The sequence below is a fragment of the Canis aureus genome, chromosome 35 (assembly GCF_053574225.1).
Source record: "Canis aureus isolate CA01 chromosome 35, VMU_Caureus_v.1.0, whole genome shotgun sequence".
NCBI lineage: Eukaryota > Metazoa > Chordata > Mammalia > Carnivora > Canidae > Canis > Canis aureus.
The window spans coordinates 5,954,491-5,975,644 of NC_135645.1; the positions used below are offsets into that span (position 1 = coordinate 5,954,491).

Below are 21,154 nucleotides of genomic sequence, written 5' to 3' on the forward strand. Positions count from 1 at the left end.
CTTCTTCTTCTTCTTCTTCTTCTTCTTCTTCTTCTTCTTCTTCTTCTTCTTTCTTCTTCTTCTTCTTTCTTCTTTTTCTTTTCTCTTTCTTCTTCTTTTTCTTCTACTTCTTTTTCTTCTCTTCTTTTTTTTCTTTCTTTCTTTCTTTCTTTCTTTCTTTCTTTCTTTCTTCTCTTCTTCTTTTCTTCTTCTTCTTCTTCTTTCTTCTTCTTCTTCTTCTTTCTTCTTTCTTCTTCTTCTTTCTTCTTTTTCTTTTCTTTCTTTCTTCTTCTTTTTCTTTTCTCTTTCTTCTTTTTCTTCTACTTCTTTTTCTTTCTTCTCTTCTTTTTTTCTTTTTCTTTCTTTCTTTCTTCTCTTCTTCTTCTTCTCTTCTTCTTCTTCTTCTTCTTCTTCTTCTTCTTCTTCTTTTCTTCTTCTTCCTTCTCTTTTAAATTTTAAAGGGAACTTTAGTCAATTCATTGTTATTTAAAACAGTGCAACCAAGAGTGAGGTGTTTGGTGTGTCTAATTCCCCCCTTCCTCAGAAGAAGGGAGTCTGGGGCAATTCCTCATCCCTGTCAGAGAACATGACCCCAGGAAACCGCTCCGGATCCTCCCTGGACTGGCCACCTGCTTCCCTTTTACGAATGCAGTATGTTTTCCGTGACCGTGCTGCCTCCGCCGCTGATGACAAAGCTTTGTGAGCTGGACACCACCAGGGCTGGGGACAGCTCTTCGGGGTCTCGCATCTCCGGGCGGCGGTCCGCACCCCCGGGGCCCTGCAGGCCCGGCTCCTGGGCCGGCAGCTCCGCGTCTGTGTCTCCGCCCTGCGGCGGCAGTAACGCCTGGGGTCTGGCGGGGGGCTCGGGGCTCCGCTGGGCCTCCAGGGAGTGCTGCAGCGTGGAATTGCGGGGGGCCGCGGCGCTCTTCTGCGGCTCGTCAAAGCTCAGCGAGAAGGTGACGGTGCCACTGCCGAAGATGACCTTCTGCTTGCACCTGGGCTGCGGCTGCGGCGGCAAGGTCAAGGGCTGCGGCGGCTGCTGCTCCCGCTGGGTCAGGGCCAGGGGCTGCTGCTGCTTCTGCCTCTCGGGCTGCGGGAAGGGGTCTTCACTGTTGCTCTTGCTGCTGATGGAGGAGGAGGGCGTGGAGCCCGTGGAGCCCCCCAGGCTGCCGGACCGCTTGCGGGAGACGTTGCTGCGGCGCAGCGTGGCCCGGGCCGCGACCTTGAAAGCGTGAGCCGCGGTGCTGCAGCGCACCTCCTCGATGGTGTTGCGGGACGGCTTGAAGAGGATGATGTACACCTTGTTGAAGAAGATGCAGGCCAGCAGGCCAAAGCTGGCGGCCAGGATGGCAATCACTTCCACGGCAGAGACAAACTTGCCGTAGGTGCTGGCGTAGGCTGGAATGAAGGAGATCCAGACGATGAAGAAGATGAGCATGCTGAAGGTGATGAACTTGGCCTCGTTGAAGTTCTCCGGCAGCTTCCGGGACTTGAAGGCAAAGAAGAAGCAGATGGCAGCCAGCAGGCAGGTGTAGCCAATCAGGAAGCCCAGGGCCATCAGGGAGCCCTCGTGGCATGTGATGAAGATGATCTCGTCCTCCAGCTCATGGTTGCGGTAGCTGGAGGGAGGCGCCGTGTAGAGCCAGATCACACAGATGACAATCTGCATGAAGGTGCAGAGGAAGACCAGCAGGAACTGCAGGTTGAGCCCCCACCACTTGCGGTGGAAGCTTGTGGGGATCTTGGCCTCAAACACCAGGAGGACACGGTTGGTTTTCACCAGGATGCATGATATGCAGAGCACGAAGCTGATGCCAAAGGCCGGCTGGCGCAGGCGGCAGGTCCAGTCCTGGGGCTCGCCAATGAAGAACAGGGAGCTGGAGAAGCAGCACAGCAAGGAGAAGAGGAGGAGGTACGAGAGCTCTCGGTTGGTGGCCTTGACGATGGGCGTGTTACGGAACTTGATGAAGACCCCCAGCACGAAAGCTGTCAGGAAAATGCCCAGCACAGCAAAGAGGGTGAGTGCAATCCCAAAGGGCTCTGTCCAGGACAGAAACTCAATCTCTTTGGCAATGCACGAAGTGTGGTTTTCATTGGACCAGAAGTCATCGGGGCACTTGTCACAGGCACTTGCATCTGTAAATTATTCCAGGGAACAGTTAGTCACTGTGGGGCACAGACTCTAATTTGTGTGTGTGAATATGGTGGCAACGGTATACAGGTTATTGGATGCAGCCACTTTAAACTGTCTTTGTTGATGAAATAATTTGTGATTTTTACATTAGAAACACATTGAATTCTGATTTATGTTTAATAATATATTTATTTAATTCCATGTATTTTTAATAGTTCTGTTATTTTTTTTTCCTTTGCAAATGGTTGGGGTGGTGCTACATGTTTCCTTTGACACTACTTGCTGATGGTTTATAGCAGAGGATGATCAATCGTGCTGGACAGGTGGCTGCCTACACAGCAGGGTTCTAGCATAGCTCATCAACTTTCCATAGTGATTCACACTCAGCCTGACTCATTTTGGATGTAGGGATGGCCTTTGTGGACATGTCAGAGCAGACTTCCTCTTAGATCAAGGCGGACTATCCCACACAAATGACCTCTGCCTTCCTTACTTCCCCATCCATGGCTTTCCAGTGAGGGAGGCTGCTGACTCATTCGGTCAATGGACATGTATCGAGTCTCTGCTTTGTCCCAAAAAGCATGCAGTTTTGGGGAGTGAAAGGAGCATGGGCTTTTAGTCAGATATTTGGATGGCTAGCCTGGCTTGGCCATTTACTAGCTGTGTGACTTCGGTCAGCTCCTTAACCTCTCTGAGCCTCAGTTTCAATCATCTGTGTAATGGAAGCCAATAATCCCATTGTGGTGAGAATGAAGTGAGATACTAGCAATAGTAACAATTATAGTTAATATTTACAGAGTGCCTCCAATATGTCAGGTAAGGTTTTTATTTAACATTCATCTAGAACTTACCATGTGCTATACCAATATTAAGTCATTTAATTCCCCAAACTCTATAAAATAGGTTTATTATTCCCACTTTATAGGTGAAGAAACTGAGGCACAGGAAAAGCATAAGAAAGACAGTAATACGATGCTAGGCACCCAGCAGACCTATTAACTCTGCAGTCTAGCAGACAGAACTTGGTCTGTTCAGGGCTACTTGGTCTGTTCAGGAAAGGAATACAATATCGGAGAATGGTATCAAAATAAAAGAAAGATGTCTAAGCTTTTATAGTATTACAAGACATCTAATATTTCTTTTCTGTCTCCCTCAGTGCCCTGCCCAGTGTGACTCTCAGACATACCTGGTTAAATGAGAAATTGTGCAAGGTACCTTCTCAGCCTAGCCCTTCCAGGGACTTTGCTGACCCCAGAGCCCCTAAAGTGGACAAGCCTTGCGTGGTGTCCATGAGGTCATGTTCCCTTACCTGTTTCATCACTGTACTCCCCGTCGGGGCACTCCACACACTCAAAGCAGCAGGTAGGCTCCCCCTCAATGATTCCTTTCCTGGTCCCTGCCAGGCAGTCTCGGCTGCAGTTGGAAAATGGCATCTAGAGAACCGAGAGCAGAAAATGAGGGGCTGCAGCTACGGGATCAGTTTTACAGCAACTCTGACACCAAGTACAGGGCAGGAGTTTGTGCTCAAGGACCAGCACAACGGACTTTCAGGCCATTCCAGAGAGAGGCAGCTCCAGAGATCCTTGTTCCTGTTATCTATGAAAGGGAGAGATGTCACGAGCAAGTGCCCACACATGTGCATGCACACACACACACACACATACACATTCACAGGATTCTGGGAATATTCATTGTTGCAACCAAAATCTTCCTTAAATAATCCCCCATTCCGTTCCCTCCAAGTCCCAGAATGCGATGCCTATTTATCTGTTTACTTTCCAGGGAAACAGAGATTTAAGACAAACTAAAAGATACAGGGACATGGACCTACACACAGAAGGACAATTACAAGGGGAGATGCTGAGATGAGGAGAAATATGTTTGAAAACGAGACTTTGAGCTTTGCAGTGAATTGCAATTCCTGCTTTAGGCTTTATAGGGTGACTTCTGAGATCCCTGCAGCCATTCAGCAAGGCAGGCAGGGCAGACATTGAGGGGTCAAAAGCAAATGGATCAGAAAGATAGGTCAGGCAATTACTACTCAAAAGAAATCTGCAATAGCTACATTAATTTCAGATAACAGAGATTTTAATTAATTAATTAATTAATTTCCTCAGTGGACTTCAGGTGCTTGGAAGTTGATTAATCATAATCCTTGTTTTTCCCCCATGATTATTTGTCTATGTTTCAATCACTTTTACTCACTGTTAGTGATTACCACCCAAAACAAAACCTGGACCAGAACAATAACTTATACCTAACTGTACGCTTTCCCCACCCCTTGCTTCCTCCCCGACCACGTATTCATGCCTGAGATGACCACTATTCTGTGTTTACCACAAGCAGATAACATTAATCTTTCAAGCAACAGATGAATCTAATTTTATCTGAATTCTATCAGAGGTTTAAAAGAAGAAGAAAAAAAAGGAACACCCTCCAACTCATTCTTATAAGGCCAGCATAACCCTGGTTCCAAAACCAGACAAGAGCAGTATGAAAAAGAAAAAAAAAAGTACAGGCCCATCTCACTACTCTAAGTCGTCTTCAGAAGGAAGCCTGAGTTGAGGATCTGTGTACAAGTGGTTTTATAAAGAAAGTTCTCTCAAGGGAACCAAGAGGAGATCGGAGCAAGTCAGATCCAGAAGAGAAGATGGCAAGGGTGTGGTGTGATCTGGAGCAAAGACCCTCTGAGAATAGCTTTTGCTTGATCCCACAGGAGAACTCTGGCCTGTAATTTATTCCTCAGAGCTATCCTGACCTGAAGGAAAGGGAGCCAGGGCTTTCATACTTCCACATCCCTCATTGTTAAGGGTCATCTTAGGGAAATGCAGATTCCTAGGCTCTTCTGCTCTCTGCCCCTGTGGGCAAAGTGGGTTCCATTAGTCTGCTGGTAGTCTCCTGAAAAAGAGCCATGGGTTCTCGTTATTGGAAGCAAAACTGTGCAGAAGTCTTGGAGGTGTATACAAAGTATAAGGAATCTGAAAGGACCTGGAAAGAGTATAACTATTTTTTACTACTTGCAAAAAGATGAAAAAAATACTAAAACAATTAACAAACAAACTCAAAGGACATAAGAAACAATATATACCATGATCATGTTGGGTTTATGCCAGGAACAAGTTTAGCATTAGAAAATCTATTTTAAAAAATCTATAAAATGTCATCGACTGCATTAATACATTAATACAGAAAAATATGATCATCAGTGAAGAAAAAGCATTTGATGAAATTCAGTACAAACTCATGATTAAACACTTAACCGAAAAAGGAGTTAGGAAAAAATATCTTTAACTTGTAAAGGATAATATAAAACATTCGTAGGTAAACATCATTCTATATAAGAAAATATTAAAAGCATTTCCTTTAAAACAAGAATGCTCATTATCACCACTATTATCAAACATTGTGGAATTCAGAGCTAGTAGAATGAGACAAAAAATAAGGGTATAAATATTGGAAAGAACTCAATAAAACTGTTGTTATTTGCAGATAATATGACTGTCCACATAGAAAACTAAAGAAACAGCAACCACATTCTTAGGAATAATTCGGGAGCCGTCCCAAGTTAAAATGCCACAGGCCTTTCTTACCCAAATTTCATTAGTTTTTCTCAAAAAGACATTTCACTTTTTGTTTGCTTTTGGTTGATTGCCACCAGATCCCTAAGTGGTTATTTTTTGACAGGTTTGTCCAATTGGCTGTTTCACCATTTCAGAAACTCTACTTCTGTCTCATTCCTTATGATTATGTCAGATAACATGGAAGGGCTCATACTCTTTCCAAACTGTCTCTTTAATAAGACTCTTCTCTTCTCTCCCCAGCTACCTGCTTGATTTGGAGCCATCTTAAAAAGTTAAATACATGGAAAACAATAAAATAATTTCTTTGCTATACCAGAAAAGAAATAACTGGTTTGGCAGGGAGTTTTTTTTTTTTTTTTTTTAACTTGAATAGAAGATGATTAGCATTATCTTCTAATGAAAGAGGGATAGAAATGGCAGTATTGCACCTATTGGTTTCTAAGTTTCTTGGGACCCCGGGGAGGGAAAGAAAGGAAAAGAAATAGTGAAGGACAGTACACACTAGCACTCCCAACCACAGAATACAATACTCTCACAGATTTCATATTTCTCAAGTTACCAAACCATTTGATCTTCTAGGAAATTGTCCTTTTGAATTATAGGTCTGCTCTGAGCTATTTGGATGACAGGGAACTACCTCTGTATGAATTGTCCAGGTCCTGCCTTGAATGATGTTTATGTTTGCTTAAGTATTTTGTTCTGGTTGGGGGAAGTTTTAGTGCAGGAAATTGTTAGCCATTTAGCTAGAGTCAGATTTGCAAAGAATAAAACGTCTTTCAATATAGTAAGGATGGGGCTCACATTCTGAGGCTTCTCTTCTGTACCCTAAACACTGATGGATTTCCCAGAGAACCTTGGCAGTGCAGAGTTAGTGAGTTGAGGGAAGTGGACTCATCATTTCTCAAGTCCAATGGTGAAGCCCAAGGCCCTCCCAAAGCTCAGCACAACTTCCTGCCCATGGTGGAGGCATCTGTTGTTCTGATGGACAGCACATACCTCCCTGGAGAACCCACTCCACAGGATTTTCTCCTCATTGATGAAGAGTCTTTCTCCTTTCTTGGCATAGACATTGTAATATCCGACTTCCTTAAACACTATGGAGCCATCCTCTGGAGAGAGGTGCCAGTTGATGATGGAATAGTTCCCCATCAGGTCACCACATTCATCGAAAGTCACTTGCTCCCCCATATTGTTGGTAAAGTTTAGGTGCCGTAGGTGCTTCAAGACCTAAAGAGGAACAGAGACTCTGAGTATAAGCCACAGGGCTGCCATGTATGGTTAAATATGTTGTGTACTGCACAAGGACAGTAAACTATCTTATTCTAATGGAGTGGAAGGAACATAACTTTTAGGAAGAGGTACCTTTTTCTAGCTTACACTAAGGTGCTTGCATGTGTTAGCAGTAGCCCTGGTAAGCCACGGGCTTTACTTAGTATTCAGATGGCAACTGGGGTAAGAAACACTTTCTTGAAGTCAGGAAAGTAAAATGGGTACATCTCACCATGGCCCCTGGACAAATCAAGTCTTCTGCAGGTATACCATCAACTGGTGGTGCCCCAAGAGGGGCAGGGTTTATAAGCTAGAGCCGTTTGTGGTGTTTTCTGAGATGGGTTTTGGGGAAGGATTGGAGGCATGAAGTGCTCTTATGATCTGCACCGTCTTTATGCTACTGCCTCTGTGGAAGTGTCTTGTTGCCAAAGATCACAGCGGAGGTGGGTGGAAGGAAGAAAGAAGCCTGTGGGTGGAGCCCTCACCATCACTATTGTAATAGTCTGGCCAGTCCCTTAATTTTTACAGGGTTTGTATGCCACATACCTCTTGTACAAAAAAGAAATGATAATAATGATTAAACCTTATTAGTCATTTTACTACATTTTAGGAACAAATGCTAAATACTTTATATTTATTATCTAATCCTCACAACAAATAGTACTATCATTCCTATTTTATTGATGGGGAAGATGAGGCATACATGTGGAAGTATCTTGTTTAGGGTCACACAGTTAGCAAGTGGTACACAGCCTGCGCTCTTAACGGCTATGCTCTGCTGCAGCATCATTAGGCTCCTGGCTTTGCTTCCTGTGTGCCCCCGATGTGGGTCAGGAGGAGGCCCTGGACGCTCAGCCAGGGACATGCCAGGGATCACTGAGCCACCAAGAGCGATTAAGACACGGTCCAGCCTATGAACGTAGGGATGCTTGTTTCCTACTTATAAGGATACTTATTTGCCAGTTATAAGCTAGGAAGTTCTTGAGCTATGACTGAAACATGAGCTTTTCCTACTGTATCATCCTGCGTCCAATATAAATAGTTTAGAGTGTCCATCGCAAGTATATGTCAGTAATATTTCCTCATTAAACATATTTTTGAAAAAGCATCATTCTTATTTGAAGAATAATTTTAAATGCACTGGGTGTTATGCTATATGTTGCCAAATTGAACTCCAATAAAAAATATATAAAACACACACACACAAATAAATAAAAGCATATATAGCAATAAAGCTAGAGAATTTAGCAGAAATTTACTTTCTTTTTATTCAGGTTTAGTTCCTATGCCAGGTATCAAGCTCCCTTTCTCCTTTTTTCTGTCTATAGGTTCTCTGAGTGAAACGCTCCAGGCAGCAGTGGGTGGATAGGGAAGGGAACAGGGACAATCATTTTATAATTAAATTTATAATTTAATTTTATAATTTTATAATAAATAATTTTATAATAAATAATTTAATTTTATAATTTTATAATAATTAATTTATAATTAAATGGTTATCTTCTACATTGGTCAGATTGGACAGAAAAGGGACTCGAAGATCACCATTGGCTATAATCCTCTTGCACTGCTATTGGCATGGGATGGAGATTTCTACCATAATCTTAATTTGAATGAAGAAGGAGATGATCAAAAAACCATTTTCTTAAAGTTTCTATTAAAGAACTAAAGTAAATACAAGGTGAGATTTGTATGTTGTTAGAATCAATCAACAAGTAAGTATTTATAGACTTTTCACTGTGTGTTCTGAATTAGGCTGCAGTAGTATAAGGCATAATATTATAGTCCTCATGGAGTTTAAAAATAAGTTAGATAAGGATTAAGACATAAGTATTGGATGAAATAGCGAGCTATGTGAGATAAAATATACTTAAAGGCTAATTTATGGGGTATCAGCTATAAATACAGCTAAATTTCGGAGAGATGGAAATTAAAAATGGCTGAAAATGTCAATGTAGGCTTGAAGGATGGTAGAAATTTGGATTGGCAAAGGACAGAAGTAAGGATGATGTTAAAAACAGTGGGAATAGCATGGACAAAGACCAAATTAGGAATAAACATGAAGTGTTATGGGGCTTTAAAGGAAACAGCTTTTAAAAATTTATGTATGTGCCAGAGAACAAGGGGAAATAAAGTAGGTAGGTAAAGAGGAGCAAAGGCAAAGAGGCTAGATTTCATATTAAAAGGCACCAGATTAGATAATAATGGCTTTGATGAGAATGTAGAGAAATCAGAATCCTTCGTATACTGTTGGTGGGGATGTAAAATGGTACAGACACTTTGGATAACAGTCTTATACTTTGTCAAAAAGTTAAACATAGAGTTACCACTTGACCCAGCAATTCTAGTCTTATGTGTTATCCCAAGAAAAAATATATGTCCACACAAAAACTTGAACATGAGTGTTCATTTAGCATTATTCATGATAATCAAAAAGTGGAAACAAGCTAAATGTCCATCAATTGGATTAATGGATAAATAAAATGTTATATCCATATAATGAATAGTATTCAGCCATAAAAAGGAATGAGCTACTAATACATGCTACAGCATGGAAGAAACTGAAAACGTGCTTGGTGGAAGAAATCAGTCACACAGAACGCATATTTTATGATTCCATTTATATGAAATGTTCAGGAATATCCAAATATATGGAGACAGAAAGTAGATTTGTGGTTATTTAGTAATGGGGGGATGTAGAGGTAGGGAGCTAAAGGGTTTGAAATTTCCTTTTGATGAGGTGATATGTTCTAAATTGATTTGGTTGTGGTTGCACAACTCTGCAAATATATTAAAAACCACTTTCATAGGTGAACTGTCTGGTATGTGAATTATAGCTCAATAAAGCTGTTATGAAAAGGAGGTATGGAAAGGGGCTTCAAATATCCAAATATGACTCCATTGGTGGAGCTGATATTTAGCAGCAGGTAGAGATCTTGACAGAAAGGTAACTTTGAACATACTTGGTGTTAAGAATTTACTAATGAGACATAGCAATTCTAGCCTCAAATGGGATAGGGAGATAAGGATAGGCAGAAGGTGAGAGCAGTACAAAGATCTTATCCAGAAAAGGGAGCACCCAGAATCTTTGTGGCTAGAAATTTTATACCCAGGATTTATTAGACAAATTTTCTCTAAAGAAGATTTATCCCTTTATTCTCAATGATTTGTAGAGAGCCTGAATTTTAATGGATACTCAAACTATGTCTGTTGAATGTTTGGTTAATATGTGGGGATTAAAGTAATATTGGCGCATTTGTCAGGTAATGTCAAACTGTGATGAGGTTTTCACCAGTCTGAGGATAAATAAGAAAAATAAGGTCAATATGGTTTCTGTATTAGATAAAAGAGCAAGTAGTTAGAAAAATCAAAAAAGATTTAAAAGACTTGAATGATACTTCATCAATATACTTGACCTAATTGATATTTATAGAAAACACTCAACCCGATAGCAGTAGAATACATTCCTTTCAAGGGCATGTAGAATATCTATGAAGATAACCACATTTTAAATCATAAACACATTTTCGTAAATGTAAAAATATTAAAAATAAAAGCAAAGTATGTTTTTTGACTCCAGAAGATTTAAATTAAAAATGAATAACAGAAAGATATTTGGAAAATCTGCAGATACTTGGAAACCAGTAACACACTTCTAAATAACCTACAGATTAAAGAATTAATGAAAATGAAAGTTAGAATGTGTTTTGTATAAATGAAAATGAAAACATAGCATATAAAAATGTAGGGGATACAGTGAAAGCAATATTTAGAGGGAAATTTGTAATACTAAAATTACTAAACTGAAAGAGAAGAAAGGTCTCAAATCAATGACCCCACTTTACAAGTTAAGAAATTAGAATTTGAAAAAAAAAGAAATTAGAATTTGGAGAGCAAATTAAATTCAAATAAAGCAGGATAAAGGAAATAATAAAGATCAGAACAAAAATCAATGAAATAGACAACAGAAAAATAGAGAGAAAATCACTAAAACAACAGCTGGTTCTTTGGGAAGATCAATAAAATCAGTGGGTCTCTACCCAGATTGATTAGAAAAAAAGGAGAAGATACATATTTCCAAAAAAGGAATGAGAAAAGTGACATCACTAAAGATCTAGCAGACATTAAAAGGAGAGTCTGAGAATATTATAAATAATTTAGCAAACAATATTCTAAACAAATTTATGCCAATAAATTTGACAACTTAGACACAGTCTTTGAAAGACACAAAATGTGAAAGCTGTCTTCAGAGGTAACTGGAAATAGCCCTGTAAGTATTTTTTTTTTTTTAAGAGAGAGAGCAAGTCTTCATGTCTATGTGGAGAGCTTGGTGGGGGGGGTCAGAGAGAGAGAGAGAAAGAGAGAGAGAAAGTGAGCTCAAGCAGGCTCCACACTCAGTATGAGACTGGCACAGGGCTTGATCTCACGACCCTGAGATCATGACCTGAGCCAAAATCAAGAGTTGGTTGCTTAACTGTCGGAGCCACCCAGGCACCCCAGCCCTGTGAGTATTAAAGAAGCTGAATTTACAGTTAAGAATTTTTTCCACCAAGAAAACTGGCCCAAGCTGGCTTCACTGATAAATTCTGCCACATATTTAAGGAAGAAGGAATACCAATTCCACACAAACTCTTTTAGAACATTGAAAAGGAGATAATACTTGCAACTCATTCTTTGAAGCCAGTATTACTCAGATACCAAAACCAGACAAAGATACTACTAGAAAAGAAAACAATCGATATCGCTCATGAACACAGAAGCAAAATTTCTTAACCAAATGTTAGCTATCTGCAAAAAGGAAAATACACTGTGACCAAGTAGAGTTTATCGTAGGAATCCAAGGTTGGTTTAACATTCAACTAAATTAACATACCACCAAAGGGAAACCATATGATCATCTCAATAAATACAGAAAAAGTAGTTGATAACATCCAATCTCCATTCCTGATAAAAAGTCCATAATCTAGGAGTAAAAAGGAACTTTCTGAATCCTGCAAATGGCATCTGTGAAAAACCTACAGTTAAATGGTGAGAGACCGAATGTTTTTCCCCTAAGATCGGGATCAAGACAAGAATGTCCATTCTTGGAGCACCTGGGTGGCTCAGTTGGTTAAGTATCTGACTCTCGATTTCAGCTCAGGTCATGATCTTGGGTTGTGAGATTGAGTGCCAAATTGGGCTCCTGGCTCAGTGGGGAGTCTATTCGTCCCTCTCTCCCTCTCCCACTGCCCCTCCCCGCTTCTTTTGTGCTTTCTCTCAAATAAATAAAATCTTTAAAAATATTTAAAAAAAAAAGTCCATTCTCACTGTGGCTATTCACTGTAGCTACAGAATGGAGGTTCTAGCCAGTAGGGCTGAATTCAGCTGATTCAGACTGAAGAAATAAAGTTCTAAGTTCTGTGCACAAAAACAAATAAACAAGCAAACAAACAAGAGAACTTTCAGATAAGATGAAAAGACTTAGGATTTACTTTTTGAAAAGCTTCTTTGAAGACCATAAAAATTAAGGGTTTTCTATAGTCAGTTGTAACTTAAACCTATCTTTAAAATCAAAATACTTAAAATTATACTACAGGATTAAGGGCCAACACAATATCTCCTTTATCTCCTTTGAGATAAAACTGTAACTTAAATTCCTATATTCTGAATTAAAAAGAAAAACATTCCAGATTTAAACAGGTAAACAAAAAATGGCACACAAGTGGACAGGGAAAGATTAGAATTTGCTTTAAAATGTGCTAAAAGATGTTACTTAAGAGCAGTAGGGAAGTCATATTAGACAAATTATAGTTTTCAGAGAATAAAATTGTTAACCTCTTCATAAAGGAAAAAAAGCCTTATTTTTTTTTCTGGGGGGAATAAGTCCTTTGTGGTCTTTTTAGAAAGTTGCAGCTAGTTATGTTTTGCACATCATGTTTTTGGTTACCGGCATACATTTATTTCTGAGTAAACATTCAAGACATGGAAAAAATGGATTATAAAACTTCTACCACACTTTCTGTGGAAAAAGAAAGTTGGAATCACCATAATGTAGTAATGTTGGTATAATAGCTAGGAGTGTTCTGAAGAAAAGGGTAATTTCCCCCAAACAACTGTTGCATATATGATTGACCACGGAATATGCCAGAAGATGAAGGGAGCAGCCAATATCTGAGATATGGGACTGACAGTCCCTTAGTAGAGAGAAAACCAGAATTATTCAATTGGTTGAAATAAATTAATTCAAAATAATTGCAGAAGGGACCAGCCTCTTTCCCTTTTTAAAAATAAATAAATGCCAAAATAGATTTTTTTTAAAAAAGTTTCCTTTCTCCTTTTAGGGATATCGATCAGTATAAATTAGGCTAAAAGACTGTTCCTGATAAGATTCTTAGGAAGCCTGTGTCAATTAAAAATGAAAATAAAATTTAATGATTTCTGTATCTTCCTGTCTCAGTAATCCTATTTATATTCTTTTCTTTCATACTCTTAAAATTCTTAAAATACTGAAGTGGTATTTTCCCCCATCATTTATCACATTGGTAATGAAGAGGTAAGTTTCAGCCCAAATTTATGAAGTCAGAATTATTGTAGTTTTTTTTTTTTTTTTTTTTTGCATGAGCATTTTCTGCTTTTTTTCAGACCACTCACCTCCTCTTATCTGTGCCTATGTCTCTGTACTGTTTTGTTGTTATCCACTTAACCCCTGTCTTCCCTCAGGGAGCATTGTCTCATTCTCTTTCTTTATTTGTTCATTCAACAAGTACTTATTAAGCACCCAATGTGGGCCAAACAGGCACTTTTTTAGTGGCAAGAGATACAATTATATTCAAGATGGACAGAGAGATGTTTGGTATACTCGAATTTAGTCAGTCGTGTCTACTCTTACTTCTTTGCACACCATACTTTGTCTTTGTGTCTGTACACGAATCAGTTTCAGGACAGTTGGTTCCTCTGGTGATCACTCAGACTTAAGGCAACGGACCACTGTCTTCACTATGAAACCACTGGCTGACCCAACAGCCACTTAAGAGCTGGAAAGCATGTGCCCAGAGGGACAACGGATATGCAGCCTTTTTTTTTTTTTTTTTTTTTTTTAAACAGTAATCTTGGTATTATCAAGGCAACAGACTCCCTGGGGCAGATGTGGGCTTTCTTTCTTACTGGCTAGACATGTGACTTTGGCAAATCATTTTGGCTTCTTTGGGTCTTTGGGTCTTACTTTCCTTACCTACAAAAGAAAAATACTCAAGACTAATATTTTACTGAACACTTGTTATGGATAGGAAGTATCCTAAGCACTTTATACATTTTAATAATGTCATCTTTATAAAATGAACTTACACATTTCATGATCTCCATTTTTCAGGTGAGGAAAGTGAGACAGAGGCACATTAAGTTACCATCCAAGGTCATACAGCTATTTAGCAGCAATTGGGTTTTAGATCTAGTTAGTTTGACTGTAGGGCCCAAACTGTCAACCGTTATACTATATATTATCGATTCAGATGTAGGAGTCAGACTAGATAGTCTATCTATTACATTGTCTATTGCTAGTTGCAACAGGTTAGTGTAAAAATTAGGTTGAGAAGATGGGTTTATTTTTAGAATGGGATTGTGGAGACATGTCTAATGCTTGTGGCAACACAAAGGGTCTTAATTGGAAAAGTGGTTTATACTGAACAACATCTGTCTCCATGCATGGCCTAAACTTTCCCACTCCAGGGACTTTTCATTGTTTTACATTTTTAATCAACTATATTGAAGTATAGTTTACATAGGATAAAATATGCCTATATTAAGAGTATATTTCTGAGTTTTGGCAAATATGCCTGTGTAACCACCACAACTATCAAAAGATTCCCAGATGTCCCTTCTAAGTTAGTCCCCACCTCGACTTGGAGCCCTAGGCCACTCTGGATCTGTTTTCTTTCTATTTTTAGAGAAAAGATATCATATAAGTATAATAATAGAGGAGTATGACTTTTTTTTTTTTTTTTTTTTTTTTTAGTCTGCTCAGCATGATGTTTTGGGGATTTACTTATGTTACTGGGTATTTGCCTTTGCATTTGACATTTTCTCCAAGGCATAAACCCTTTCCAAAAATCCTGCCCATCCTTCAAGGACAGATGATATCTTTTGTTTTTGTCCTTACTTCAAATCTTAACCTGCATAGTATTACAGGGTTTCATCCTTACAGCAGGTGTATAAATAAGATCATGAGTCCTGAATTTTCCTAGTCAAAATTTGTGCCTTGTCCATTAATAATCATATCTCTAAGTTATAGATAGCTTTAATGTTTCTTTCGGCATGTTGACTTTCAAGTTTTGCATTTGAACACCTAATTTTCTACATTAATACCTTGCATAACAGGGAAGTTTGAGTTGGAAACTATTTCATCCATAAAAGCAATGATAGGGAATCTTTAAATTGATAATCATTGACCACCAAAGAACAACATACATTACAAAATAATTTAGGTATTTCCCCCAGAGAGAAAACTCTTCTTTTAAAAATATATTTTTTTAAATTTATTTATTCATGAAAGACACACAGAGAGAGAAAGAGGCAGAGACACAGGCAGAGGGAGAAGCAGGCTCCATGCAGGAAGCCCGACATGGGACCTGAGTCTGGGACTCCAGGATCACACCCTGGGCCGAAGGCAGGTGCCAAACCACTGAGCCACCCGGGGATCCCCGAGAAAACTCTTCTTTTGAAATTTTAAAAGAAGGGTCTAAAAGTGCCATTAAAAAATATAAAATTTTTACTTCAGATTACAATCCAGTAAAATATACTTCTAAATTGTTTTACTTGGGGAGAAATATGAGGAAAGTAAGAATAAGTGAAAGTGAAGAAGAGGGAAAACAGCTAATGGAAAGACTTAAACATAGAAGATGATATACGGACAAAGAAACTGACAGGCTCATAAAGTTTTCTTTTCATAAAGAAAACTCAACACTGAGAAAAACATAGTAAGAGAGTGACAAGTACTTACAAATGCACAACTGAGATGGTCACATACTATCTTTTATGTGGTAATATTTCCATCTTGTGGCCTTTTAGGGTACTTCCTCCAAAGGATTTTAAAGTCAAACTGTTGTTGCTCATTTTAAGGATAAGTGGGAACCACCTCTCAGCACATACTCTAATGGTTAATTGAAATAAACCAAAGACCAGAGACTAGAAACCACTCCCCCCCCCCAACTGTTGTCTAGGATCTCCAGATCTTACACATGGCATCACAGCCCAGAGGGAAAATGGGATGGGATGTACAAAGCACCTCATCTACACAGGGGTGAATGAGGGATGGTTTACACACATAAGGAGACTATTGTTTCTTGCCCACTTCCTGTACTAAGAGTGTTGGGAAGATCCAGGACCAATTCCTTTCTTTAACCTCAGCAATATTTTCTTATCTACCTTCCATCTCTTTTGGTTTTCACCCTAATTCCCCCCCTCTCCAAATCCCAATAGTACTGGCAATTCCTGGAAAGATCAATTGCATTTGACTACAGTTATCACCATGGTTCTGTCGTGATGCATACCTATGTTTTGACTAGTGAGTGGTTGGTGTACTGTGGGGGAAAGTAGGAAGCATGCCTTATGCACAATCATCCTGAGAAAAGGAAGAAGGTGGTTCTGTACTTACTTGTTCACATGATGTTCCATACAAATCTGATTGTTGCATGTAACACAGGCTTATATAATCAGAGCCTAGTGTACCTGGGCCAGAGTGATTGGTCCAAGGATGGGTTGTTGGGTTGAACACTTCTCTGCAAGGACTCCAGTTGTCAGGTCAAATCAACTAGATTTCTATTCTTTCTTTCGTTTATTCTACACATACTCACATGTCAGATGTTCTGAACACAGTGCTGAACAGTACAGTGGAGAAATCAGAGTGAAGAGAGAGTTGAGGAGCAGTGGAGAAGGACTTGGGGTCTCCAGGGTGGTCAGAAGGGAATTGTGTGTTGCGTGCTCATAAAGTATCTGTTAGTGATACCTTTAAGGCATATGAATGGATTGACACATTTTAGGGCGAGCAAAAGTCAACAGAAGAAAAAAAACTTGTGATTGACCCAATTAAACCAGAAGCTTAATTAATAAAAATCTATTTCAGCCAACTGAAGAGTTATGGAAGCTTAAGTTGGGTATTAAATAGCAAAAATGAGGAAGAAAGAGTGGTCATAAAAATGTGTGTGGGAGTATGACTTGAAAAGAGCTCTAGGAGAAAGTGGGTTTTGAGAAAGTTAAAACTTCATGGCGGACAGTGGATACAGGTGACAAAAATGATGGCCTTTCAGGTGTGGGATATGATCTAAACAAAAATGCTATGCCAAAACCTCACAGATGCTTTGTGGAGAGGTGCCAGGCAGGTTGGCTTATAAGAGAATTGAGAGAAGGTGGGGGTCAAATTCCAGGCTGAGATACTTGGATTAGATTATATATACTTTATGGGTGATAAGGTTCCATGTAGGTCTTCATAATGAGAATGAATAATTGTCGGTCCAGTTCCTGAGAGAGACATGTCCAATATCTTAAATTCCAGAATGCCCACCAAACTGCCTGGGTTCCTGAGGCTTAAAGGAGACTTACAGCAAGTACATGGGGCATTTTGGCCAATGACCACATGTTATTCCTCCCTAGAGCTTCAACCCTATTTTCCTATCTGTCTCCTCTCCTGGATGAATTGTGCCAGACTGTGTGTGAGCCAGGAGGGCACACCCTAACCTATACTAGGGTCAGCTGAGGTGTCTGTGTGGTGGATGTTCGTTTCTGCTGCTTTGGTTCTTTCTTTTTTTTCGCTTCTTTTGGTAATGGCATCCTGATTTCCCTTTAGGGATCCACTCCCTCTCTTACTCTTAGTCTATATAGTTTGAAAGGATTCCACTCCTAGCTTCAAGGATGGATATGTAATCCTGGACTGGTCAATCAATGTGATTTCTGGGACTTTGTTAAAAGATTCTGGGAGGTAAGAGCCCAACAGTAAAGATTTTATGAGCCTGAAGCTACTGTAGAGGCTTAAAACTGCAAACCCTCAGGGATAAGGAACAGAGATGGAGATGATAGCATCTACTTGTATGGAATACTTCTATGACTTTCAGCATTATGAGCTACTAGTAACACTAGTTTCTTCTGTTTAAGCCAATTTGGTTTGGGTTTTCTACTATATGGAACTAAAAGTCCCAGTCTTAACTATAGCCTCCTTCTTGCAGCTTTTTTCCCATATGCCAAGCTTTGGTCTTGACCCACTGGATCTTACCTCCTTGTCTGGAGAGGAGCTACTGAAGAACAAAATTGTCAAATTACACACTGGAAGCCTCTTTCCCTTTCAACCTCACCCTGGTCCTATAGGCTTTTCAAGAGCTGGCTGGAGTCTTCCTTTCGAGGGATGTGGAAGGGAAAGGAGGAAAGACAACAGTATTTACTGAAAGATTGTCCTTTTATTCCTCCTTTTAAAAACGCCATTCCTTATCATCATGGCTCCTGAAGTCTTTTTTGTTTTTAATTGTCATTAGAACTCCTCTTTTTTTATTTTTGCCAGGGTGTAGGAAGGGGGTGGTACATTGCAAGTAAGGAAACTTTAAGTATCTCATGGAGGTGAGAAACTTTAGTCAACAGTGACACCTGAGTGAGATTTTCCCCACACAAAGGGCTAAGAAGTACTTGTGGCACTGGCACATTTTGCCACCCTAGACAGTCACTCTCGATCCCATGGGAGTCTCTAAAATGACTAACAACATAGACTGTACATTCTTTGTTTCTTGCTATCCTTTCCCAAGGGTCTGTGGTAGCTGGCTTCTACATACACAGTTGTTGTAGTTATCATTTTTAATTGAAATGATTGCTTAGAGGCATACTGAAATACTGCCGTAACAATCATCTATTTAGAGCTTGAGAATTTATAAATTGCTCTCATGTATGTCATCACATTCCATCTTCAAAAGAATCTTGGGTTGAAAGTAGGCTAGATATTAGGTCCACTTTATAGATGAAGAGACTGACTTCAAGCAGTAGCTTGCCAAAGATGATATAGCTAGTAAATGCAAGAGCTGAAGCTGGAGGCTGGGTCATTCAACTCATATTCAGGAACGTCCCCATCCCCTCCCCCTAATGAACATGCACTCCTGATAGGTCAGTCTGGAACTGAGGAAAATAAAAAAGAGTGTAGAACAAGGTTTCGTTGAAAAAAATCAAGGTACTATGCAAGACATGAACAGTTATGTAGGATTTAAGTCAGGTCAGACTTTTATCTTCAGAAGTTCTATGAAATGAAAAGATTATGATGTCTCTTTTACATGTAATTCAATTCAAAAATACAAAACAAGACTACTATAAAATGAGTGTAGGAACTCCACCTTCATCTAATTATTTTCTATGATAAACACTTCAGTGTTTCTTTTTGAAATATCCAATATCAAATCTTTTTAAGAAGAATTTTTTTCCTGTGCCCTTGATTTGCTTGTGTCCTAAGATTAGTTGGCTTATTGGGTGAATAATGATATGGTAAAAGTAGTGGCTAAACACAAGAACTCTTGTTGTATGCCCCTCAGTGTATGGAATATAGTGGGTGCTCAACAAATATTTGTTATAAGGGAACAATATCTGTAATTTAAACATTGTAAAAATACTCCACACAGTATTAAATCTGTTCCAGGATATTTAAAAACCTTTTGGGGTCATACTCTAGGTATTCTAAACCACTGGATTAAAGAACAGTTGAGCCAAGGGTTTAAACAGATAATCAAATTAAATGACTATCAATTTATCAAATATCTGAGTCAGATGCTCAGATATTTGAAAAGGCAATCTGAATCCAAAGCTACATATAGCAACACCATTTAGCTATTGCCTTTTTGAGATAACCACTTTATCTGTCTTGCCCGGATCCACCCAACTCTGCCTTAATACACAGTGAACTGCCATCTAAGTGAAGGATGTACCTGCCAAGCCTCAACCTTCTTAATATCAGCACAGGAACCGTTGGTGAAGAGCCCTCTCCCAGGTAAGCACGTATATATATCTTGCAGGGCATGAGCAATGGAATAGACTGCTAAGTAGACATTGTAGGATATCCGTAAGTGTGTATAATCCATATAAGGGGTCTCCACACTACTGATGTTCTCATCTCCTGTGCAAAGAGGTCGGAAGGCAGTGGAGCTGTTGCTTATCCTGCCACCACCTTCTTCGTGGCCTCTCAGGAAAGTGTCCATGGATAAAGGCCCTTTAGCACCTTCTTGGAGGTGGCAGTTAAATGTTTCTTCCCAAAACTCCTTGGCAAAACCGTTGTGGACAGACTTTCTGGGATGGACTTTCTGCAGGAATTCCCGGAAACCTGGGATCTGCCCAGCCTTCAAAGCGAATCCAATGGTACCTCCAACCACATGGAAGTACTCGGGCATGGCAATCAAGGAAGAGCTGGCCCAGGCCTCACTGGCCAGCCAAATCCTTCCTGTGATATTTCGCCGGACGATCTCCTTGATGAGGGGTTCAAGGTCTGGGCCACTGGAGAAAACAACAATGACTTTGGCTGTGGAATTCTGGATCACCTCTACCACTTGCTGAATCTCTTCCTCATCAGAGTACTGGGAGATGAGTTCACTGAAGTCGATGCAGATGTCCCTCTCCTCTGCTTCCTCTCGGAACTTCTCAATCCCTGGCCGGCCGTAGTCATCATCAGCTGCAATGGTGCCCACCCAGTTCCAGCGGAAATACTCAATAATGTCTGCCATGGCAGTGGCCTGGTGTTCATCATTGGGGATGGTACGGAGGAAGGACTTGAACTGATTCTTATTGCTGAGGAGTCTGCTGGAGGAGGCATAGCTGACCTGGAAAGAACACAGGATGAATGAGTGAGTGAGATTCCAGTGAGTGAGGCTGTGTGGACGTGGTTTTTTGAGCATTCATTAATTTAATTTATCAAAACATGCTGTTCACTGCAGATGGGATGAAAGGGTGAAGACAGCCAGAACCTGTTCCTCTCCAGTGTGAGCACTCAACATCTGTCAGTCTTTGAGGGAACGTTCTAGTTCTCAGTGGGTGATTCTTCACAGTACAACCTTCAGAAATGGGTCTGGCTGTAAAGTCAACCCAACAATAGTAGAATCTACTTGTTCTTTCAAGGAGAGCCTTATACACTGTTCCATAGTTGTTCCCAACTTCCCCTGTGCTGCCTCATTGGTTATATCTATGGACACATCTTTTTCCCGTTAGG

General features: G+C 39.9%; 1 protein-coding gene across 8 annotated transcripts in view; it reads right to left on the reverse strand.

Annotated features, from left to right (window-relative positions):
- Nucleotides 1-350: 350 nt before the first annotated feature.
- Nucleotides 351-21,154, reverse strand: part of CASR (calcium sensing receptor) — a 91,856-nt gene continuing 71,052 nt past the window's right edge. For all 8 annotated transcript variants that reach the window (XM_077884022.1, XM_077884018.1, XM_077884014.1 and 5 more), the window contains 4 exons: nucleotides 19,884-20,768; nucleotides 6,691-6,921; nucleotides 3,423-3,546; nucleotides 351-2,115 (listed from right to left, as the gene is read on the reverse strand). In XM_077884022.1, the coding sequence (XP_077740148.1) occupies nucleotides 620-2,115; nucleotides 3,423-3,546; nucleotides 6,691-6,921; nucleotides 19,884-20,768 (2,736 nt within the window). In that variant the 3' untranslated portion in view covers nucleotides 351-619. The remainder of the gene's footprint in view (nucleotides 2,116-3,422; nucleotides 3,547-6,690; nucleotides 6,922-19,883; nucleotides 20,769-21,154) is intronic.